At 58.5% G+C, this 16,662-nt stretch overlaps 1 protein-coding gene across 4 annotated transcripts; it reads left to right on the top strand.

Moving 5' to 3' along the window:
• Positions 1–7,040: 7,040 nt before the first annotated feature.
• Positions 7,041–15,285, top strand: LOC132371060 (mas-related G-protein coupled receptor member F). 4 transcript variants are annotated; one of them, XM_059932251.1, is made up of 3 exons: positions 7,041–7,233; positions 10,324–10,437; positions 13,494–15,285. In XM_059932251.1, exons 2-3 carry the CDS (start codon positions 10,390–10,392, stop codon positions 14,475–14,477), a joined length of 1,032 nt encoding a protein of 343 aa, XP_059788234.1. In that variant the 5' UTR covers positions 7,041–7,233; positions 10,324–10,389; the 3' UTR covers positions 14,478–15,285. The 4 variants fall into 4 exon arrangements, with proteins under 4 accessions (XP_059788234.1, XP_059788236.1, XP_059788235.1 ...); XM_059932253.1 differs by lacking the exon at positions 7,041–7,233 and adding an exon at positions 7,254–8,047; XM_059932252.1 differs by lacking the exon at positions 7,041–7,233 and adding an exon at positions 9,075–9,992.
• Positions 15,286–16,662: the final 1,377 nt, after the last annotated feature.

Here is a 16,662-nt window from a genome sequence, read left to right as displayed (position 1 = left end):
TGATTGTTTAGCAGTTAGTTGTGATTCCGGTGCTCTCGCGAGAGGGAGTGAGCGCATGTCCTTCTTCTCTGCCATCTTGAACCAATCCTCCAAGGCACATTTTTATCTTCTGTGTCCACATGCACCCGTGGCAGGCCCAGCGGAAACACAGAACCTAGTGCAACATCACCCCTTGCCTACCTCCCTCCTGTCCCCCCAAATCAGGAGTGGGTTTACACCAGTCTCCCCCCAACTACTGGACTCAGCCTGTCTCTTCCCGCTCAAGCCACCCTCCCTGGGGTACCTGCCTATGTCTTGCAATTGTCACAATGGCACACTGATGGAGGCTGGGGCGCTGGTAAGCTGAGGACCAGACCTCTCAAAGCCAGGCAGGAGCGAATTCTCAGGATTTTTTTCCTTCCCTGCCTCACTTCTCCATCTTTGTGTAGTGTTTCCTGGGATCATCTCCCAAATAAATGACTTGCAGCCCCCCAAGAAGTTAAGAATAGTTAAAGGGGTGGGGAGTGGGCTGGGCTGGACTCTCTGCCCCCCCCACCATGTCCTCTCTGAGTGATACTGGGTCAGCGCTTCCCCAGCTTCTGCCCCGGCACTGGTGGGTGAGTGGCCAGTATCCTGGAGGCTAGTGACTGCTTCTCCCATCCTCTGGTTCCAGGCTTCCAGACTTCCATGGCCCAGCCCCACCCACATTCCTGTATGAAACCCCTTATTTCCCTGATAGTGTGGTGTGTCTGTTTCCTGATCCAACTCAGAGAGAGAGACAGAGAGACAAAGACAGAGAGAGATGTTGCAGGGGAACCTATAGTTTAAAATAGGGGAAAAGAAGCATATCAACCAGTGCATCTAGTTGGATCCTGATTCACACACACAATCCTGTAAATAAACCAATAAATAAATGAATGTGGACACTGCATATTTGTTGATTTTAAGGAATTATTGTTCATGACTTTTAGAAATGATCATGGTGGACTTCTAAAATGAAAATGTAGCCTTTGAAAAGGTTCCTTATTTTTCAATCCCATGATGAAACAGTCACGGGTCAAATGATGTGATAACTGGGATTTGGTCCCAGGATGCAGACGTGGAGGGAAGGGAGCAGGGATGGACCACAGCTGGTGTCAAGGCTGATCGAGGAGTTTAAGGTGGGCAGGGCGGCGGGGCAACGATGCTGGGGGTCCCTACGGGCTGAGTGACCCACATTAAGGAGTCTGATGAGTGAGCAGAACGCACAGTGGGACAGTGCAGTGGTCGTGGTGCAGCAAGGAGTCCAGGTGGGAGGTACAACAGGCCCGCACCAGCGTAGCGGCCGTGGGAAGGGAGAGAAGTGGACACGGCTGGAAAATGTCTGGGCAGCAGGAAAGTGAGGAATTGGAAGCTGGGCAGAGAGCCTCAAACTAGGAAGATGGGAAACCAGCCAAGGCCCTGCTGCTGGGACATCCCATCTCAGGCGCCAGGAGATGGCTCTGCCCCTGGGCTTGCAGGGGCTGGAGGCCCCGCCCACCTCCCCAGCCTCATCACACACACCCTCCCAGTCCTGCCCTCCTACCTCCCTTTCTGTTCTTCTTTTTTTTTAATTTATTTTTTGGCTGCATTGGGTCTTCATTGCTGTGCGCGGGCTTTCTCTAGTTGCGGCAAGCGGGGGCTACTCTGCATCATGGTGCACGGGCTTCTCATTGCAGTGGCTTCTCTTGTTGTGGAGCACAGGCTTTAGGCATGCAGGCCTCAGTAGTTGCAGCACGCGGGCTCAGTAGTTGCGGCATGCAGGCCCTAGAGTGCCCGGGCTTCAGTAGTTGTGGCATGGGCTCAGTAGTTGTGGCTCACGGGCTGCAGAGCACAGGCTCAGTAGCTGTAGCGTACGGGCTTAGTTGCTCCGCAGCATGTGAGATCCTCCCAGATCAGGGATTGAACCCGTGTCCCCTACATTGGCAGGTGGATTCTCAACCACTGCACCACCAGAGAAGTCCCCCTTTTTGTTCTTCTAACACACCAAATCCTTTCCTACCTCAGGGCCTTTGCACCTGCTGTTCTTTATCCTGGACTATTCCTGTGAGCTCAGTGGGTATCTGGAGCCTCTCCTTTCCCTCCTCAGGCCTCAGCTCAAGCAGAAAGAGCTGTCAGCCTGGTCTTGCTGAAAAGGCTTATCTACCATTCTTAGTTTTTCTATTGCTGCTGTAACAAAGGACCACAACCTTGGTGGCTTAAGACAACACACATTTATTCCCTCTCTTTTCTTTTTTTTTTTTTTCTTTTTTTTTTTTTTTTTTTTTTGGCTGCGGTGCGGCCTGCATGTGGGAACTTAGTTCCCCGACCAGGGATCAAACACGTACCCCCTGCAATGGGAGTGCCAGGGAAGTCCCTACACATTTATTCTCTTGTAGTTCTAGAGATCAGAAGCCTAAAATCAAGGTGTAGTCAGGGCTGGAGCCCCTAGGGTACAATCCATTTCCCTGTCTTTTTCAGCTTCTAGAGGATACTGCATCCTTGGCCCACGGCCCCTTTTTCACATCCCTCCAACCTCTTTCTTCACTCATCACGTCACCTGACTGATCTCCTGATCATCTTCCATCATCACATCTCACGCTGACCCTCCTGCCTCCCTCTTGTAAGGACCATTGCAATTATACAGGGCCCACCCAGATAACCCTGGATAATCTCTCCTTCTCAGGATCCTTAACTTCAGCACATCTGCAGTCTCTTTTGCCACATAAATTCCTGTAGTCTCAGGATCTGGGATTAGGATTTCAGCATCTTTAGGGAGCCATTATTCCACCTACATCACACCCTCTCTTCTTCTACCACATAATTTCCTATCACCACACCTGTTCATTATCTTCACTGCACTGATTCCAGTTGGAATTCTTATGTTCATTTGTTTCTATTTATCACCTGTTCTTCTCTTCCTTCATGTCTGATTCCTCCACAATTCTTTCCCCAGCACCAACAGTGTTGGTGTTCAGTAAATACGTGTGAAATGAAGGTAAGAACGGATGGATAGATGGATGGATGGATGGATGGATGGAGGGATGGATGGTGGATGGATGGATGGATGGATGATGGATGGATGGGTGGTGGATGAATGGATGTTGGATGGATTATGGATAGAAGGATAGATGGATGTAAGATGGATGATGGATGGATGATGCATGGTTGGATGATGGATGGATGAAAGGATGGAGGTAAAATGGATGATGGATGATGGATGAATGGATGATGGATGGATGGATGGATGGGTGATGGATGGATGGATGGATGGATGGGTGATGGATGGATGGATGATTGATGATGGATGAATGGATGATGGATGGATGGATGGATGGATGATGGATGGATGGATGGATGGATGGATGGGTGATGGATGGATGGATGATTGATGATGGATGAATGGATGATGGATGGATGGATGGATGGGTGATGGATGGATGGATGATGGATGGATGGATGGGTGATGGATGGATGGATGATGGATGAATGGATGTTGGATGGATGATGGATGGATGGATGGATGGATGGATAGATGGTGGATGGATCGATGGATGGGTGCGTGATGGATGGATGGATAACGGATGAATGGATGTTGGATGGATGTAAGATGGATGATGGATGGATGGATGATGGATGAATGAATGTTGGATGGATGAAGGATGGATGGATGAAAGATGGATTATGGATGGATGGATACTGGATGGATTGATGGATGGATGATGGATGGATGGATAAATGAACAAATGAATAGTCTTCCACATGCAGGACAAAGGAGAATGTAGGCTTCTGCAGATATTCCTAAGATGCACATTCCATCACAGATGCTCCATCCTGGCTGGAGGAGAGGAGAAAGGAGGGAGGAGGTGTCCTACTCACTCTTCCCCATCAGGAAAACCAGCTAGACCTTGGAGAGACCTTTTTGATCTCAAGGGTTGAAACCAAATGGCCTCAGGAATTAACCTGGGAGACCCAGACCATGTACACATTTGCCTTGTCTCCTGGAGGACCTTAGCCAAGCAGAAGAGAAAGAGGTTTTGGACCCTAAAGAACTAGCCTATCACCATAAAAAGGAATGCTGCACTGATATGTGAATTCACAACATGTAAGAACCTTGAAAACTTTATGCTGAGTGAAAGAATCAAGACACAAAAGACCTGTGTGATTCCATTTCTATGAAATGTCCAGAACAGGTAAATCCATAGAGACAGAAATTAGATGAGTAGTGACCAGGGGCTAGGGAGGCTGCTAATGAGTATGGAGTCCTTTTAGGGGGTGAAAACAACATTCTATAATTAGAGAGTGGTCATGGTTGCACAACTCTCTGAATACACTGAAACCATTGAATCGTACACTTTTTTTTTTTTTTTTTTGGCCGCACCATGCAGCATGCGGGATCTTCGTTCCCCGACCTGGGATCAAACCCATGTCCACTGCATTGGGAGCACGGAGTCTTAACCACTGGCCCACCAGGGAAGTCCCAGTAATTGTGTGTTGAATGAAGGTGCAAAATGGGCGATGTTGTGAGGATGAAATGATCCCATTTATGCAGCCCTGGCTCAGAGGACACAGCAAGAGGCAGATGTAATTGTCATCATCCTTACTGCACTTGTCCCCTGAGCAGAGGGGACAAAGGTCAACAGAGAGGTGAGAACAGGGCACAGAGGGCGAGATCCTGGGTCAGGAAGGGCCAATCAGAGCTGCCCACTTGGGGGCCTCATCCAGGCCTCTGCCCTTTCTGCCTCCCCCCGGCCTCATCCAGCCCCCCATTCACCGGTGAAGCACGCCTCCTGCCTCAGGGCCTTTGCTCATGCAGTTTCCTCTGCTGGGGATGCCTTCCTTACCCTTCTCACCTGAGTTGCTCCTGCCCAACTTTCCCCACAGGCTCCCTCATCACCTCCTCCAGGAAGCCGTCTTGATCTCCCTGGCATGCTGGTGCCTTCTGTTCAGCCGTGGTTTTCCATGTGTCTGGGTCACCTGATTCTGGTCTGCCTCCCAGCTTGATGGCAGCTCCGGGAGGGCAGAGACCTCATCTGCCTGTTCATCAGCCCAGGGCACAGGGCGCGGTACCCGGCAGGCGCTCTGCAGTGTGTGCGGGTCTGCCTGGGAGGCTCTGCGCCCTCCCTGCTGGCCCGGAGGGTCCGACTCGGAGCAGCTGGGCAACGAGGGACCACAGGAGGGCCCAGCAGAGGAGGGTCCTGGCCTGCATGCTTGTAGGGGGCCCGGGGTGGGTGTGAGACCAGAGTCCACCTGTGAGGCCCACGGCACTGGACCACTAAAAATAAACTTCCCTTCTCCTAGGAGGGGTGGAGGAGGACCACTGATGGCAGGGTTGTGGCTGTTCAGGGCGTGAGGACAGAACATGAGGGCTGGAAGTGCAGGGACAGTGTCTCACGTGGCCAGCACTGGGCCGGCCCCCTCCAAGTCGCCCTAAGCCTTGTGAAGGGAGAGGGGGAATGAATGACACAGTGCTCCTGGGGTCACAAAGAGCTTTCTTACCTGGGACCTGATTCCTTTCTCACTGCTACTCCGAGAGTCGTTATTTTTCCCACCTGACAGATGAGGAACCGAGTCCCAGGGTCACCCAAGGTCGGAGGCAGCCATGGGAGCCATGTCCCTGCAGAAGCCTGGCCTCCAGGCCCGAGGACAGTGGGTGGCAATGGGCCGCAGCAAACCCAAGCAAAGAATGGCTTTCCCATTTACAAGCACCTCTCATTAGCTTTGAAAGAAACAGATTTCCATACCAAATAAGGCGGTGGACTTCAGAGCCGCTGCCCACTTCACACAATTCCTTTTAAGAGTCCAGATGCAATTACACTTGGAACTTGCCTGGACTGGCCTCCCCCGGCCTCCCCACGTAAACAAGCAGCCCAGCTGGGCCCCAGCTGGCCGGCCTGGGAGAGGAGGGGAGGGTCCCCACCTCTGCCTGCTGCCAGCCCAGCCTCGGGCGTGGCCGTGACCTTCAGCATCCTCAAGCCCTCCCCCAACCCCTCCCTAAAAAACAAAGGCCCCAGGAGGCCAGCTGGACCCAGCAGGGAACAATCTGATCCCCTTCTGAGGTTCGCAGGTGGCCAGGGACGTCGAGCTCCTCCCGGCACAGGAGGGCTGCAGCTCCAGGGCAGGTGCAGGGGAAGCTCTATTTCTGGCTTCTCTTTAAGATGCCCACGGAGGCACCCCCCAACCCCAATCTGGGCATCATGTGCTCCCACAGGGAAAACATTGCTCAGAATTCCCTCAGGCTCCCTGGGCCATGAGAAAGTTGGTCCAGGGCAGGGAGCTTTCCCTGGTGGCTCCTGGGAAGCCACTCCTCACCACCCCCGTCCTCACGGCCACCCCTCTGGCCCCTGCACCGCCCCCCAGGCTTTGGCTCGGAGCCCCAGGACCCTGTGGGGACTCGCCGGGGTTGGGGGAGGCTGACTCATCCTCGCGCTGAGCGGCGCACACACAGCCCGCCAATTTCCCCGCTCGGGCCAGGCCCCAGGCGAGCGCTGTGATTTTCCACTTGCGCCATCTGACTGCTATTAGGGCTGGGGAAAAGGGAATTCCTGGCTCCAGAAGCCCGCAAGGGACCCTGGGCAGATTCCGGGGTGGAAGGGGGCGCAGGGTACCAGCTGGGTGGCACCGCTGTCCGGCCACCCGTTCTGCCCTCCAAAGTGCCTGCACCACCCCCTCACTGGAGCCCTCACCCTGCCGCCTCCAGGCTTCTCCATAACAGCCCCTGGGTACAATTAAAAAAACAGGTGGGGATGCGCCCCTCCCAGGCCTCCGCGCCCCGAAGTGCCCAGTGGGGGCCGAGGGAAAGCATCGGGCAAGTGGACAGCCTGACACTCCCTCTCCCGGGCACTGGGCAGCCCCGCGGAGCCGCAGATTCACAGCCGGACTCGGGCCGCAGTGCTCGGGCCAACATGACGTCATCAGGCGGAGAGCTGAGTTCCCAGCGGGGCTCCGGGGGGGGCTCCTGAGCGGGGCATTCCTTCCCAAAGCCTCATCCCGGCTCAGCCCCTCCCCCTCCTCTTCCCCGTCCCCGCCCCCCTCCTGCCGGGCCTGGAATTGGGCTTGGGGCGGGTTACACCGCCAAAGCCGTCTCCTCCAGCAGGCAGGCGAGGGCTCTCCTCCACCCTGAGCTCGCGTTTCCTGAGGCTCCGGGCAGTGCTCTGCGCTGGCCTGCTGCCCTGCTGGTGGGTGACCAGAGGTGGGCATCACGGGAAGAGCCCTCCACGAAGGGGCGGCCTCTGAGGATCAGGCCAGCAGCTGCAGGTAGCTCCACGGCGCCCAGGGCCCAGGGGAGGGCGTCCCGCGAGCCGGGGCTGCAGGGTGAAAGCCGGGCAGGGAAGGATTGGAAGGCAGGCACCCTCGAGGCTGGCAGCCCCCGGAAATCACACGGCCCCAAGCAGGAGCCTGAGACCGCAGAGCAGCGCTCTCCCCGCCACAGGAGCCCTCCCGAGGCCCCAGAGTCCCAGGGTCACCGGGCCGCTTTGAGAGTCCCCCTCCTGTGTGGCAGGCCCGGGCACCCTGGTGATTGCTGACCCCCCAGCTGTCCTCTGCTTCCAGCTCCTGCTCTGTCCTCCTGTGGGTGGGGGCTCCCCCTCTACCCCTCCCCACCCTCGCCAGCCCTCCAGGCGTGCTTTCTGGAAGGGCCGGAAGGGGAACACCCAGCAGGCAGCATCCCAAGTGCAACGGCTCCCGGCGCCGTCACGCACGCTGAGTGCACCCCCTCCTTCCCCGGGGCCGAGCTCCGGCGGCTTGGGGCCAGCCCTGGGACGGACACCGAGGGGTCAGCCTCGGCAGCCTCCGGAGGTTGGGTGGCTGCGTCCCACCTCCTCCCCGCTGTGCGGTGCCCGGTGGGGTGCTGGCGTTGGGCGAAGGCTGTCCATGAGACATTTTGAAAGGTGTCCCCCGTGTCTGGGGGGAATGACAGCCACAAGCCCACCCCGTGGCCAGTGCTCTCAGATCCAGCCCAGGTGGCAGCCCCGGGACAAGGAGAGGGGCTGGGAAGACCGACGGGAGAATTGGAGTCTGACGGTTCCCACCAAGGCCTCTTGGTGTAAAGTCCTGTCTAGCGGGGACCCAGGTGGGTTTGGAGCTGGGCGTGGTGGGTGGCAGTGAAAGATAAGGAGCTTCCTGAGGCCGGGCCGACAGGTGGCTGGGGGCCCGTTCTCGGTCTTGTGCTTTGAGGGGAGGGTCAGCAGTGAGCTGAGCTGGCAGATTTTTTTGTCTGCTTTAGCCCAAGCTAGTCCTGTCATACGCCAGATCCTGACATGAGGGGCACACACGCTCACACACACTCACACGCACTCACGTACGTCCCATACACATGTCACACACACGTCTTTCTATGGCCCACGTGGGGTCCAACTTGGCTTCCAGATCTCTCTGCACGGAAGTGCAGTAGCTTTTCAGATGGCCCGTGACAGGACAGCGAGGGCTCAGACACACAGGGACACCCACACCTCGAATCAACCACTACATGCCCAGCCCCAGTCGGACCTCATGGGCAGGCCCCAGCCAGCTGTCCTGGGGGCATGTGTGTCCTTGGGGGTCTAGCCTGGCAGAGGTGAACGGAAGAGGCTCTCAGAGTCAGGACATTCCTGGGGGCCAAGCCTGGGGCCCAGACCTAGGGGTGATGTGTGTCTGGAAGGGCGACCAAGAAGAGCGAGAACAGTGCAGGAGGAGGAGGAGGAGGGTGGAAGGGGGAGTACCCCAGGCCAGGAAGGGTGAGGGCGAGGCAGGCACCCGGAGAGCTTGGACAAGCCCCAGAGTGTGGAGAAGCATGAGGTCTGTCCGTGGCAATGGGGACAGTGGCCCAACTAGAGTCAAGACTGTCACGGGGGAGGGGTGGGAGGTACACAGTAATATGCACATCTCCTAGCCCCCCCGCTGTCTGCAAACCCACACTGCACACGCCTCACGAGTTGGCTCACTTGTTCTCACGCATAAGGGCCCCCCCCCCCCACGCACAGCCACCTGGGGCCCCGGCGCGAGCCCCACGCCCTGCGGGGCTGCGGTCCGGGGCGGTGCCGTCCACGCCCCCGGCCCCGCCCGCTGCCCCTCCGGGCGGCCCTGTGCCACGGGCTCCGGGAGGCCGAGGGTTAAAGAGGGGCGGGCAGCTCGCGGGGACCGCCTTCCCGCGCAGCCAATGACCGGCGCCTGCCCGGCCCCGCCCTGCCGGCCAGGGGCTGAGGGGCGCGCGCGTGGCGGCCTAGGATGGAATTCCGGGGGAGTCAGGAGGAGGAGGGGCACGGCAGCCTGCGGCCAGGCTGTGCCCCCGCAAGGCTCCTCCTCCGCTGACAGCCTCAGTTTCCCGCCTGCACAGTGGGAGGGATGGGTGCTTGCGGGCGGGGGCCGAGGTCAGGTTGGGGGACCGGAGTCAATTCGAGTGCACCCGGGGCGGGCGGACCAATGAGCTCTGCCGGAGGAGGGCGGACAGGTCTCAGGCAGGGACGCCCCCTCCCCGGCCTGTCACTACTTCTCCCAGGCCTCCAACCTGCAGTCCTGGCCGAGTCCAGCTGCCCCTGCTCCAGCCTGGAGCCGGGGCCACCGTAGCAGCCTCGAGGCTGGTGCCGCCTCCAGCCCTCCTGTCTCTGCAGCCGCTCTGGTCCTGCAGGTACACAGATCTGCAAAGCTGCAGTGTGTGCGGCGGTTAGGGGGTGCGCCCTGGGCAGGTGACCTCACCTCCCTGCCCTCGTCATAGGGGAGTGACTACACCTGCCTCGTAGCTGGTACCCAGGACCAGACAGGAGGAGGGGTGTAAGCGAGCAGGCACTCACTGACCCGGGGTGGATGGTGGCGACAGCAACGCCGGTTCTGATGTGCGAGGTGCCCTGCCTTCCAGGCGTGTGTAGGGGAAAGACCAGACACCGTAATACGTTACAAACTCAAGGCCCAGGCAAAAGTCTCCTCCTCCAGGAAGCCTCCTTGCCGGAAATGATCTTTCCTCCCCCACTCTCCGGTCTGGGACTGAACCCCTGTCCCACCCCTGGCTGGACACAAAGGTGGTGTCCAAGAAATGTGTGCAGGTAAATAAAATATATCTCCAGAAGCCGTCTGGCTCCAGAAGTCTCAGAACAAGCGGGGAAGGAGAGGGGCTTCTTCCCCAGGAGGTGTCCCTAGGGTGTCAGCAGTGGGGTGAATGAGGGCCCCGGAGAAGGAGGGAGTGGTGCACACAGACGCCACCTGCTCTGGACTCAGCAGGAAGCCCGGTGCCTCCCACAAGGCCCTGCTTCTAAGGCGGCCAGGGGATGGCTCCTCAGCCTGTCCTCCACGGGGAGAGCCCTGGGGGCCTGGGGAGGGGTCTGCGAGGGAGGGGAGAACACTGCCGCCCTGACGTGACTCTTCCTGCCTGGCCAGGCGGGTTGTGCACGCTGGTGAGCTGTGAGCGGAGCCGTAAGGAATCTGGACTCACCAGGCCTGGGGATGGCTGGAAACTGCTCCTGGGAGGCCCATCCCACCAACAGGAACAAGGCAAGTGCCACCATCGGCTCCCGACAGAGGGGGCTCCCCGACCCGGGTCTGCAGGATGGTGTGGTGGGAGGGGGCAGACCCCGCCCAGCATCCCCTTCTCACACACACTCTGCCGCCCAGGCCCCATCCTCTAGCTCGGGACAGACAGGCGGGCAGCGGGGCCCCTCTGGGCCACGTGGCCTGGCACTGGTTACCGGTCACCTCGGATCCCCAGTGTCATCGTCACTGGATGCCCTCGAATCCCATCCTGTGCAGACCTTGGGGCATCTGTTACCAATCTCCAGAGGCCTTGTCATCTCTACCCTGGGGAGATGGGGCGGTCAGCTATTTCCCATGGCCAGGCCCTGCCAGGGGGCCCTGCGAGGCTGGCTCCAAGGGGGCCCTGGTGTCACGTGCTCCGTGGGTCTCTGGGCCACCCTGCCAGCGTCGCCCAAGGCCAGGGTCCGTTAGTCCCAGTTTATCGCCTGCCTCCAGGCACTAGCCATGGCTGAGACTCTGACGACCCATCAGTCTGACGCACCCCTTCTGCCCTCCCCCCCTCCTGCCCCCTACTTCTCTGAGGCCTTTGAAAACCCTGGAATTCCCTCCTGAATCCCGGGAAAAACCCTCTCAAGTTGGAAGGACCCCCTGAGTTTACCAAGTGCAACCTTTGAGGAAACTGAGGCTCACGCCAGTGTAGTAGCTTGACTGCGGTGAGTCCGGTGGTCGGGGCAGAGCCAGGACCCCAGCCCCTGGCATTTCCCCACCATGCCTGCAGCCCTGATGGTGACCACTACGAGATGGCAGCCACAGGAGACAGAGAAGGCTCTGTCTGGCTTGGGAGTCCCCAGAAGTCCCCAGAGAAAAGGCAGAGCCCAGGGAGGGCACCAGGCTCCAGAGCAGGCATTTCACAAGGTGCTATGTGGCCGGGATGGCAGCCACATGTCCAGTGATTCACCGGCCCTCCCGCTCTGACTCTGAAGGGAGGATGGCAGACTTCTTCCAGCCTGCGAGAGGCACGGAGGGATCTGACCTGTCAGATGCAGCCCCTGCCACTCAGTTCCCTCCGGCGCTAGAGCTGGTCTGGTCCTCCGTGGACTTGTTTAGGCACTGGGTTCTGTAAATTTCTTACCGTGGACTTGTTTAGACACTGGGTCTTGTAAATTTCTGGGTCTGCTCCCCAGCTGAGAAGAGGAAAGGCTGAGTAAAGAGCGAGCTAAGGGGCTCAAGAGTTGACAGACAGACAGACAGACAGACAGATGTGGGGTCAATAAATATATTTAGAGGATGCCGGGTCGTGACCGGGACCCCCATGCCCTGACCTCCCGGAGTTTCCCCAAAGTTTGCTGGCACCCACCAGTCCCTGCTTGCAGGGTCGCCTTGACCGCAGCCAGGCCAGAGGTCCCTCCCTTTGTTATGGGGTGTCAGGCCCAGAGAGCAGTCCTTCGGGACCCAGCTTTCTGCCGGAGCTGGCGCCCATCTGGAAAGTGGCAGAATAGTCCTGCCTCAAGAACCTTCTGGTTTGTTTTTCAGTTTTGTTTTGGGTTTTGGAGGGAGAGTCATGAGCAATGGGTACTGACGCCCGGCCTTAGATTAGGGGGAGGTTCAGGCTCTGTGGGAAAGAGTGCGGGGATGGATTAGTGATGTCTGCCGGGGTGTGGGCAGGGCAGTGACAGTGCTCTGGGCATCCTCCGCCACTGGGGATGAGAGGTCAAAATCCACAGCCTGAGAACCGAATCCAGCTTGTCGATGTGTTATGTTTGGCCCACACCGTGTTTTTTAAATGTGAACATTTAGAGATCAGGATAGTTTACATTACCATCTCGAGTTCTGGCTTCTCTGGGGAGAGAGAAAAGGATGATCAGCCACTCAGCCCGCCGGTCCCACTGGCGCCCACCGGCTGGAGCAGGGCACCGCCGACTTGCTCAGGACGGGTGCCCTCCGGTTTGCCACTGCCCACCCCCGACTTGCCAGCTTCTTGCACATGACCCACGTCCCTGCATTTATATGCCAGCCCAGACCCTGCAGGCAAGACTGGCATTTCACCAGATGGACTCTCACAGCCAGACCAATTGTCAAAATACACAGCTCTATAAATAGCCACTGCCTCAAGTGTCTCGCCCTCTAGGGACCCCCTTGGGCCAGATCCAGATCCCTCATGATCCAGAAACCCAGAGTCTCACCCTGGCCCAGCAGGGAACCACCTCTGATTCCCCAGGTCTCTCTGATTCCACTATAGGTCAGGGTCCACTTTGGTTTTGTTTTGGTAACTTACAAGTGATTTTGTTTTTTAAAATAAATATTTTCGTGTTTCAGTGTGAAAAATTGCAAGTTTTGTAAATCTGCATACACCTTCACCAATTCATTAATTGTTAGCCTGTTGCCACATGTGCTTTCTCTCTAGTATCTCTTTTTTTTTTTAATAAATCTTTATTATCTCTTGATAGATACTTTCTTTCCCAGAGCTATTTGAAAGTAAATTGCAGACACCAAACCCCTTTGCACCCAAACAGTTTGTATCTTCTAAGAACGAGGACACTCCCATACATAGCCACGGTACATTTTCCTATTCAGAAAGTGTAACACTGCTACAATACATAGTCCACGTTCACATTTCCCAGTCATCCCCCTAATAGCCTCTATAGTGATGGTTAGATCCACTCTGCAATCCAGGCTTACAGCCCTGCATTAATTGGTCATGTCTCTTTAGTTTCCTTCAATATGGAAAGCTTCCTCAGTTTTTCTTTATCTTGCACAACATGTACGTTTTCTGGCCGGTGGAGCACCAGGTGCCTTTATGAGGGACCGATTATTTTCACCATTTTTACTATCACTCCTGTAGGCTGCCAGCTCCAGACTCTGGGGCACAGAGTGGCAGCACTATGTCAGATCAAGGGTGTCTTGTGCTCCAGTTGGAGCCCATTCATTGCTCCAGAGCCACGTCTGTAATCAGGACCAACACACCTGGGCTCAGGTGCAGGTTTGGGGGTGGAGCCCAGCACACCTGGATGCAGGTGCAGGTTTGGGGATGGAGCCCAGCCAGCATCACCGCGTGTCTCCCCTCCACGCCTGCGCAGATGTGTCCGGGAGTGAGCGAGGCCCCGGAGCTCTACAGCCGCGGCTTCCTGACCATCGAGCAGATCACCATGCTGCCGCCGCCAGCCGTCATGAACTACATCTTCCTGCTTCTCTGTCTGTGCGGCCTGGTGGGCAACGGGCTGGTCCTCTGGTTTTTCGGCTTCTCCATCAAGAGGAGCCCCTTCTCCACCTACTTTCTGCACTTGGCCGGCGCGGACGTCGGCTACCTCTTTAGCAAGGCCGTGTTCTCCATCCTGAACACGGGGGGCTTCCTGGGCTCGTTTGCCGACTACGTCCGCGCAGTGTCCCGGATCCTGGGGCTCTGCATGTTCGTCACCAGCGTGAGCCTCCTGCCAGCCATCAGCTCAGAGCGCTGCCTGTCGGTCATCTTTCCCTCTTGGTTCTGGCGCCGTCGGCCCAAGCGCCTGTCGGCCGTGGTGTGCTCCGTGCTCTGGACCCTGTCGCTGCTGGTCACCAGCATACACAACTACTTCTGCATGTTCCTGGGCCGCCAGGCGCCCGGGACGGGCTGCGGGCACATGGACGCCTTCCTGGGCATCCTCTTCTTCCTGGTCTTCTGTCCGCTCATGGTGCTGCCCTGCCTGGCGCTCATCATGCACGTGGAATGCCGGGCCCGGCGGCGCCAGCGCTCGGCCAAGCTCAACCACGTCATCCTGGCCATGGTCTCGGTTTTCCTCGTGTCCTCCATCTACTTGGGGATCGACTGGTTCCTCTTCTGGGTCTTCCAGATCCCGGCCCCCTTCCCCGAGTACGTCACCGACCTGTGTATCTGCATCAACAGCAGCGCCAAGCCTGTCGTCTACTTCCTGGCCGGCAGGGACAAGTCACAGCGGCTGTGGGAGCCCCTCAGGGTGGTCTTCCAGCGGGCCCTGCGAGACGGGGCCGAGCCGGGGGAGGCGGGGGGCAGCACACCCAACACGGTCACCATGGAGATGCAGTGCTCCTCGGGGAATGCCTCGTGAGAGGCCAGCACCTGGAGGGGAGGCGGGGGCCAGCTGGAGTGGCCTCCAGAGACCCTTCGCGGAGGGACAGGATCTGGGCAGCAGCCCTGGGGCCCGAGCGCAAGGAGAAAACTCTGCTCCCCGCCCGCGTGCCGCCGTCTCCCGCGGCCGAGGCTCTGGGGGTGGCCGGCAGACAGAAGAGCTGCTTCCAAACAGACCCCGTGGCCTCACCAGGCTCCCCCCAGCTATACCTCTTTCCATGACCCACTGTGCAGAAGTTGCCCCCGGGCGGTGGGCCGGGTGTGGGGCTCCTCTCCGCCCCAGGATGCCCAGGAAAGGAGAGGGGGGGTCACGCAGCCCATCCACCTCCTGCCCCATCAGCCAGCCCATCGCCCGTCGGGCCAGCAGCTTTGTCCTGCTGTTGGGACACCTGCTCTCTCCTTTCTGCCCCGTCAGGGCAACACTGTGAGCAGACCTCCAGGAAAGGGTGCCACCTGGGAGACGCTTCTCCTTAACCCGCCTGGGGGCCCAGTCTTTCTGCACATGACGTCCCCCTTGGTGGCCGAAATGGGGGAGCCTCTGGCACGGCGAGAGCCTGGACGCAGGAAAGACCGCGTCGGCTGGCTTGAGTGGCTCGCTCTCGTCTCTGACTCCATGCCAGCCGCCCGGTCTGAGGGGCTCCGGAAGGCCGTCCAGGCAGTCTCTGGGCCATAGCCCCACCCAGAAGTGGGCACTGGCTCTAGCTGGCCACCTCAGCCACCTACAAGCACGGTGGCCCAGTTTGATGAAAGATAATACATGTATATCAATAAACGTTTTCTATCTTGCAGCGAGGAAGGCTTCCTGCCCTCTGTGCTGTCTGTGATCTTGTTCCCACAGGGAGGACCCCACTGGCATCCAAAGCCCAGATGGGCAGCCTTTCCACGCCGCCCCCCATGCAGCCTGCGCTGTACCCCAGCTCCCGTGCCGCCTCTCCCGGCTGGCCGGTCTACACACCCGGCGTGCTCCCTCTCCTGGTAGGGTGTCCACTCCTCTGCCGGAGGGAGCTTGGTCCCCACGCTACCCTCTGTTGGCTAACCCCCATGCACTTTTCACCCACCCAGGGCCACCCCCTGCTCCCCCTGGGAACCTTAGTTTTCATCACACCTACTGGGTTCTAGGCTCTCTGCTGGCTACTAATACAGTCCCTGCCCAAGAAGAACACAGTGTGCGGGCTTCCTTGGTGGCGCAGTGGTTGAGAATCCGCCTGCCAATGCAGGGGACATGGGTTCGAGCCCTGGTCTGGGAAGATCCCACATGCCGCGGAGCAACTAAGCCCGTGCGCCACAACTACTGAGCTTGCGCTCTAGAGCCCGCGAGCCACAACTACTGAGCCCTCGAGCCACAATTACTGAAGCCCGCGCGCCTAGAGCCCATGCTCCACAAGAGAAGCCACCGCCATGAGAAGCCCGTGCACCGCAACGAAGAGTAGCCCCCGCTCGCCGCAACTAGAGAAAGCTCGCGTGTAGCAATGAAGACCCAACACAGCCAAAAATAAATAAATAAATAAGTTTAAATAATAATAATAAAAAAAGAACATAGTGTGTCCACACAGAGACCCCCGGGGTGGCTGCTGCATCCTCGGCGATACTGCACCCCCTGCCCCACCCAGAACTCTCTGTCCTAAGCTCTCTGAGGCAGGGTTGGCGTCCCTGTGCCTGGCACCTCCCGAGTCCCCAGCAACAGGCTGAAGCCCCTCCCAGGAGACAGCCTCCACTAGAGCCGGGCCGGACAGCTCCCTGACCAGCCCCTCGCCTCCGGCAGCCCCAGGAACAGGCCCGTCTTGGGCTCCTTGTGTCCAGCCTGGGACCCCAGCCACTTTGGGGGAAGATCTGGGAAAACTGCTCACCGCATAGGCCCGGGGAGAGACCAGGGCAGGGGCAGGGCGCCCCTCTTCTGTGGAGAGCCAGGAGATGGCGGGGCGGGCAGGGAGGCTGACGGAGGGAACTGCCCGTCCAGGAGGCAGTACCGCCCGGTGGCTGGCATTCTCTGCCCTGCCCTGGTGATCCCGGGGAAGGGCTGCAGCACCGCCCTCGGGCCGGCTGGCCCCCAAGTGCGTTGCCCTGACGACCAGCCCCCGGCAGCCCGGCTCCCTTTTCTCCCAGCCCCAGCCGCCGCTCCAGCGAGGCCACCGCTCTGTGTGGTCCAGTGGCGAAGTTTCCAGGAG

The sequence above is a fragment of the Balaenoptera ricei genome, chromosome 8 (genome assembly GCF_028023285.1).
Source record: "Balaenoptera ricei isolate mBalRic1 chromosome 8, mBalRic1.hap2, whole genome shotgun sequence".
Lineage (NCBI taxonomy): Eukaryota > Metazoa > Chordata > Mammalia > Artiodactyla > Balaenopteridae > Balaenoptera > Balaenoptera ricei.
Note: the sequence above shows the minus strand (reverse complement) of the source record. Positions and strands in the feature narration are given on the sequence as shown.

Coding starts and splice junctions, on each gene's coding strand:
- LOC132371060 (XM_059932251.1), top strand. CDS start 10,390: ATGGCTGGAAACTGCTCCTGGGAGGCCCATCCCACCAACAGGAACAAG. Junction 10,438..13,493: donor ATCCCACCAACAGGAACAAG/GCAAGTGCCACC, acceptor ACGCCTGCGCAG/ATGTGTCCGGGAGTGAGCGA.